General features: G+C 37.3%; 1 protein-coding gene across 1 annotated transcript; it reads left to right on the forward strand.

Moving 5' to 3' along the window:
* The first annotated feature begins 4850 nt into the window (after positions 1-4850).
* LOC139841707 (uncharacterized) lies at positions 4851-5330 on the forward strand. The gene has a single exon (XM_071831911.1). The coding sequence runs from the start codon at positions 4851-4853 to the stop codon at positions 5328-5330; it is 480 nt and encodes a 159-aa protein (XP_071688012.1).
* Positions 5331-7323: the final 1993 nt, after the last annotated feature.

A 7323-nucleotide genomic window follows, 5' to 3' on the forward strand; every position in this document is an offset into this window, starting at 1 on the left:
TGGGTGGAGGCAAAGGCCGTACGCACAATTACTGGAGTGCAGGTGCGGAATTTTGTATGGGAATACATTGTATGTAGATTTGGTATTCCGCGGGAACTTGTAAGTGATAATGGAGCACAGATTGCAAAAGATCCATTTTTAAGTTGGTGTGCGGAACTAAATATAATTCAAAGATTCACATCTGTGGCACATCCGCAAGCAAATGGATTGTGTGGAGTCACTAACCGCGACATTGTTAGTGGTATTAAAAGACGTTTGAATGAAAAGCGGAATGGATGGGTTGACGAACTTTCAAATGTACTATGGGCTCATCGCACTACTTTCAAGAAGAGTACAGGCAAAATGCCTTTTAGCCTAGTATATGGTTCCGAAGCAATGATCCCCGCAGAAATCTTTGTTGAAACGCGCAGAGCTGCAAATTTTGATGAAAGTGCGAATGCGGAAAGCATTTGTGAAAATCTAAATTTCATTGAAGAACACAGGCTTATGGCCGCAATACGTGAGGCAAATAATAAGCAGCAAATTGCTAAGTATTATAACAAGAAGGTGCGCACGTTAGCCTTTGATGTTGGAGAATGGGTTTTGCGTAATAATGAAGCAAGTCGTGCTGAGAAACAAGGGAAGTTGGGACCCAATTGGGAGGGACCATACCAGATAGTGGGAATTAATGCAGCAGGCTCTTATAAACTCCAAGACATTGAAGGGCGCAACATACCTAACACGTGGCATGCTACTTTGTTGAAACGATATTATATGTAGATAACAAAAGTATGCGACATTTTATGTGCATTCTAGTGATTCATGTTAATGTGTGTAGCAAAAAAGTTTGCAATATTGTGTAAAATGAATAAAACTAAAGGTCTTTGTTCATCATAATGATTGTATGTCTATGCGTAATTTCAAAGTACAACACGTTTAATACAACCATAAATGAAATCAAACAAGTGATGGAGAAGACCACTTGATGCTAAATGAAAACAATTTGACGTGTATGCGAAAGGAATTCAGTTTGTTAACTTTCTCCCAAAGTATTAGATCTAGCCATACTTGGATGCTTCGCAATAAACACAAATTTTTTGCCTAAAGATCGTTTCGGCGGACTTAGAAGATTCATAATGTGCAGAATAGCACGTGCATACAGGTTGTTTCGCATAAAGTAGTTGTTTGTTATGTGCACAATAATAAACAATGAAATTGCAAAGGACAATGCTAGTAATTATGAATGATAATCAAAGCGCTATATAAATAAAGGCAATTGCAATTAATAAATAAAATTTTATTATAAGTTCCACGGAAGATTTAGCAAATCATATCATTAAAATTCGCTTTGAAAGTGCTTACATAATGCGAGATCCTATTCCTGGGTAGTTAAGTCTAAACTAATGATGTCTTCGACGGGAGCATCCTTGTTTTGACATATAGCTTCTAATTTTGGAATGGGGATAACGCGGATTCCTTCCCTCGCTAATGCGACCATCTCTTCTGCCTCTTCAATAGGGCAGATTAATTTCTCAATATACTCTGGCATTGGCTCCGGAAGAACAGCAATCTTGCTAACCTCTTGAAGAAATTTTACTCGCTCAAGTTGTTGTAGCGCAGTCACATAAGTATCAAATTTCTGCGAAACATCCGCAGAATCCATGATTTTTTGCCCAAGTTCAGGCAAATGTTCGCGGAGTTTTGCAAAGCTTAATTCCGCAGTTGCTTTTGCAGATAAGGCTGCGGATAATTCAGTTTGGGTTTGCAAGAGTTTGTTTTTCATTGTATCATGCGCGACTTGAAGGTTGTCCATTTCAATTGCTTTTTTGGACAGTTGCTTTTTTAAATCATCCATGGAATTTTTTGTTGTTTGCAATTCCGTGGTGATGGAAGTGAGTTGGGACTGTGTGATGGCATGTTTGGTTTGTTCTTTCTTCAAAACTTCAGAAAACTTCTCTTGTCGGGACATTGCATCATATGCAGATGCAATTCTCATATAGAAGTTTTGCGCGAAACAGTTGAATGAGTCGCTGTATGAAAGTTTGCTAAGTTTAGAGCGTAGATCGTGGGGAAGGGCAAGCTTCATATGTTGCCTTTGGTCCAGTGCGGCTTCTGGAGAGGCGCATAGATAACCCTGCAGGCCATCTATTTTGATTGACTTTATTGCACTGGGAGGAGTGCGCCAGATGTCTTCATATTTGGATAAGTCAAAAGTTGGTGGAGAACTAGCCTGTGTAGATGGTGGTGGAGGAACGGATGTCTCTGCTGCAACACGTATCAGGAATATAAACGAAGGAAGAAATGTTAAAATGACAGAACACTATAGGTGTTATTGGAAATAAAAATTATAGCATGTGATGATAAGCATTACCAGTCTCAGATGCAGGTGGAACAACTGAGCTAGACCGCGTAAATCTCTTCGTGGATCCTGTAAGTAGAGAGGTAGCGGGTCGTTTGCTGGGAGTCCTTGTTGTTTGTTGAATGCTGGTGGTAGGAGATTTTTGTGCAGCCTTCGATTATGATTTTGACTCGGGGCTTTTAAGCCTCTCTGCGAGAAATGCTTTTGTGTCATCTTTCTTTTCGATTTCAGAAACCCTCATGGTGATGATGATGAGTAAATGTGAAAGTTGTTTGTGTGAATGAATCAATATAACGGAGAGAGAAAGTATGATGGAAAAAATGATGATGAACTTCTATATATATGGAGGAAAATGTAATTTCAACGATATAATCCCTTAAGGGCTATATGCGCAGATAAAAAAAACTTAGCAATACAACAATAGCCGTTATGGAAAAATAATAATACTTTTATGCCTCACTGTAGTGCATGCATAAGATGCGAAAATTACATAAGTGCGTGCACAAAAGGACAAACTATAACCTTTTCTTTTTTAAGAGTTTATTGTCTTACTTTTTCTGCGAAAATGTAACACAATAAACTGGGTGGACTTGATCATATACATACTTATGTATATATATTTTTAGTGCGGAATGCCTTTTAGAGGTGAACGCACAAGACAACAGAACCGTAGTATTTATGCGGTAGGATTGCGCAGAACATTAAAGAGTGCGAAGGTTTCTCGCAGTATTTATGCGGAATGCCTAAAGTGCCCGCAAAACTTACTTCCGCGTAGCTCCTGGACCTATAAATAGGGAGCTTGGCCTCTCATTTTAGGTTGTTGATTCTGAAAGGGTTGCTCTAGCCATATTGATTTTTCTCGTGACTTTGCCCGAGATTAAATCATTATTTGGTTAAGGTAATTTACGAAGACCGGGACATGGTTGTTGATCGTTTAGCACTTAACGAAATATGACAATAAGGTCCCAAAACCATAATCGACATCCATTATACCCCCTCATTGCACTCAATCCTTGATTAACCATAATCGGATAATCTTGGATTGATCAGGTTTCAAACCCAGTGCTTGTTAAAAAACCCGATGGATCATGGCGAATGTGCATTGATTTCAAGGATATCAATAAAGCGTGCCCTAAAGATAACTATCTGCTGCTAGAAATTGATTGGAAGATTGAATCGCTGAATGAATATCCTTTTAAGTGCTTTCTTGATGCTTATAAGGGATATCATCAAATAACGATGATGGAAGAAGATGAAGATAAGACTGCGTTTCATACAGGCAAAGGAATATATTGCTATATCAAAATGCCATTTGGACTTAAGAATGCTGGCGCGACATATCAGGAATTGATAGATAGCACATTTGAAAGCCAAATTGGGCGTAATCTTGAAGCATATGTAGATGATTTGGTCATCAAGAGAAAAACGTAGGATGAAATGTTGGATGATATCGCAGAAACATTTCAATATCTGCGTAGAATAAATATGAAATTAAGTCCGTCCAAATGTAGTTTTGGTGAAAAAGAGGGCAAAATTTTGGGATATTACATTGCTGAACAAGGCATTAAGGCTAATCCCAAAAATATTGCCACAATTGAAAATATGACTGCGCCAAAAAAATAAAAGAAGTGCAAAGTTTAACGGGAAATTTAGCGGCTTTGACCAGATTTTTGTCAAAGGCCGCGGAAAGATAATTGCCATTTTTTAAGATACTTAAAGGATGTTTAAATCAGAAGAATTTTGTCTGGACTGCGGAAGCAGAATGTGCGTTTCAAGAAATGAAGCAATTATTAGTGACATTACCAACATTAACTGCGCCAATAAAGGGCGAAATTTTGTATCTTTATGTTTTATTGCAAATGAAGTTTTTGGCTAAGTATTGGTTGAAGAGCATGAGAAAATGCAGAAGCCGATTTATTTTGTAAGTAAGGCACTCACAGGGAGTGAGATTAACTATGCACCAATGGAAAAATTTGTATAAGCACTGCTCCTAACATCAAGAATATTGCGGAGATACTTTCAAGGACATCCTATTCATGTTCTAACTGATTTTCCGGTTAAACATGTTCTCAACAAGCCTGAAATATCCAGAAGGCTTGCTAAATGGGAAATTGAATTTGGATCTTATGAAATCACTTACCTTTCGCGAACTTCTGTGAAGGGGCAAGTTTTAGCAGATTATCTCGCAGAAATGACTGGTGAATTGGAAGTAATTCATGAGCGAACAGAATTGAAACCAGTGCGAGGTGAAAAATGAGATTTATTTACTGATGGTGCATCATGTGCAGAGGGCGCGGGTGCAGGATTAATTTTAATAAGCCCGAACGGTGAAGAACATACATATGCGCTACGATTCAATTTTGATGTTACAAATAATGAAGTTGAATATGAGGCGCTGCTTTCTGGATTAAAAATTGCTCTTAAACTAAACATCACTAAATTACGCGCATATGTTGATTTGCAGTTAGTCTCCAATTAGTTCAATGGATCCTTTGATGCGCATGAGCTCTCTATGCAAAAGTATTTAAAGTTTCTAAAAGAAACTGCGAAAAAATTTGAGCATTTTGAGTTTGCACAAGTTTTAAGGAGTCAAAACAAAAAGCCAAATGCATTAAGCAAACTTGCAGCCTTAACTTTTTCACATTTTCAAAAGCAAATTTGGGTAGAAGAGTTGCCCAGCAAAGCAATTGATGGTAGTTTAGTTGTTGCGGCAATTGAAGAAGAATGCCCAAATTGGATGAGTCCAATCATTGAAAATCTGCCCAATAATATACTGCTGGAAGATAAAGATGAAGCAAGATTAGTGCGTATAAGATCGCCTATGTATACCATTGAAAATGGTATCTTATATCGCAATACTTATTATGGGACACTAATGCACTGTGTTGGTCCCACAGAAGCAGAAGTGATCATTGAAGAAGTGCATAGCGGTTCTTGTGCATTGCATTCTGGCTATAAGACTATTGCGTCTAACATTTTTTTGTTGGGTTAATTTTGGACAACTCTGTATCGCGATGTTGCAAAAATAGTTAAAAGGTGAAAAAGTTTCCAAAGGAATGCGCCACAGAACAGAAAGTCGAGACATGATATGATTCCAGTTAATTCACCATGGCCTTTTTATAAATGGGCAATTGATATTGTTGGGCTATTTCCTGCAGGTGCAAGAAACGTGAAGTTTTTAATTGTTGCAATTAATTATTTTACCAAGTGGGTAGAGGCAAAAGCATTGCGCACAATCACATGAGTGCAAGTGCGAAATTTTGTTTGAGAACACATTGTTTGTCAATTTGGGATTCCTCGCGAAATTGTAAGTGACAACGGGGCGCATATAGCAAAAGATCCCTTTAAAAGTTGGTGTGAAGAACTTAATATTGTGCAGAAGTTCACTTTTGTTGCACACTCGCAGGCCAATGACTTATGCGAAGTTACTAACCGCGATATTGTTTGCGGCATTAAAAAATGCTTAAATGAAAAGCGGACTGGATGGGTTGATGAACTGTCCAATGTGCTGTGGGCACATTGCACAACATTTAAGAAAAGCACTGGCGAAACGCCCTTTAGTTTAGTGTATGGCTCGGAGGCAATGATTCGCGCAGAAATTTTTGTGCCAACACATAGGGTTGCCAATTTTGATGAAACTGCAAATAATGATGCTTTGTACGAAAATTTAAATTTTGTGGAAGAACGCAGATTAATGGCTGCAATTAGAGAAGCGAATAATAAGCAGCAAATTTCAAAATTTTATAACAAAAAGGTGCGTGCTTTAGCCTTTGATGTTGGTGAATAGATTCTGTGTAATAATGAAGTAAACCGCGCATAAAATGTTGGTAAATTGGGGCCCAATCGGGAAGGTCCATACCAAGTGATAGCAATCAATACGGTAGGCTCTTATAAACTTGCACACATTAATTGAAGAATTATTCCTAATGCATGGTGTAACGAACCGATTTTTTGACTTATATTTGTGCTTTATATTTTCACAAAACTGCGTATTTGTGCGTACTGTGTTAGATTATATTCTGGGATCTTATTTCATGTTGATTACTTTAGTTTATATTTTAGAACGTGTTATTAAGTACTTAGTTACTTGTAACATCCCGCCTTTTTCCGTTTACTTTTCCGTTATACTATTTTAAACTCCGTTATATGCTTATAACATCTCCCGTTAATACGCGTTTTAAATTATCTCATTTAGGTAATTCACGCACCCGAACGAAAGTTGAGGGACTAAACTTGACAAGGGATCAAACCCTTGACTAGGTCAAAGGGTCAAACCCCTTTCATCCATTCATTTTCATCCTCATCTTTTACTACTTCCAAATCCTCTCAACATTCAATCCTTAATTCATCATCTAAATCCGATTTTGGAGGCTAACATCAAAACAAATTACATATTTGGAATCCTCTCTTCATTCTCTACGTTTTGATACTAATTTTATCTCGATTGGGTAACTTTCTAAAAACTCTAAATTTCATAATTTTAGTGTTCTTGACTTAAAGGTGTGTTAATTAGTGTCTATGGCTCATTGTGATGTCGTATATGTAATTTGTATGCTCGATCTTGTGAATTGACATAACTAGCATGAACTTGAAAAAGAGCTTGCTAAATCTTTGATTTTGGATGATGAAATGTGTTTAGATGTTAATGGTTGTGTGTTCAAAGTGTTAGTTACTTCATTAGCTTCGTTTTGGTGTGTTGATTGACATGAAAACCATACATTAACATGATTATTGGTTTTGAGATTTTGGTTAGGGTTTGATAAGCTTTATATGAACTTTTGATGTATCAAATGCTATGAAATATTGTTGATAAGTGTTTTGTTGCAATGTGTGTTTGATTACCTTCGAAACGGCATATCATACATGTAAATTGGTTGCCCGAATCATGAAATGCGTTTTTAGAACTTGAACCTTTGATTATGAACGTTTAATGCGGTTTTGGGTTGTTGTAAGTGTTGAATTACTCGTTGAAATGTGTCTATTCG

The sequence above is a fragment of the Rutidosis leptorrhynchoides genome, chromosome 4 (genome assembly GCF_046630445.1).
Source record: "Rutidosis leptorrhynchoides isolate AG116_Rl617_1_P2 chromosome 4, CSIRO_AGI_Rlap_v1, whole genome shotgun sequence".
Lineage (NCBI taxonomy): Eukaryota > Viridiplantae > Streptophyta > Magnoliopsida > Asterales > Asteraceae > Rutidosis > Rutidosis leptorrhynchoides.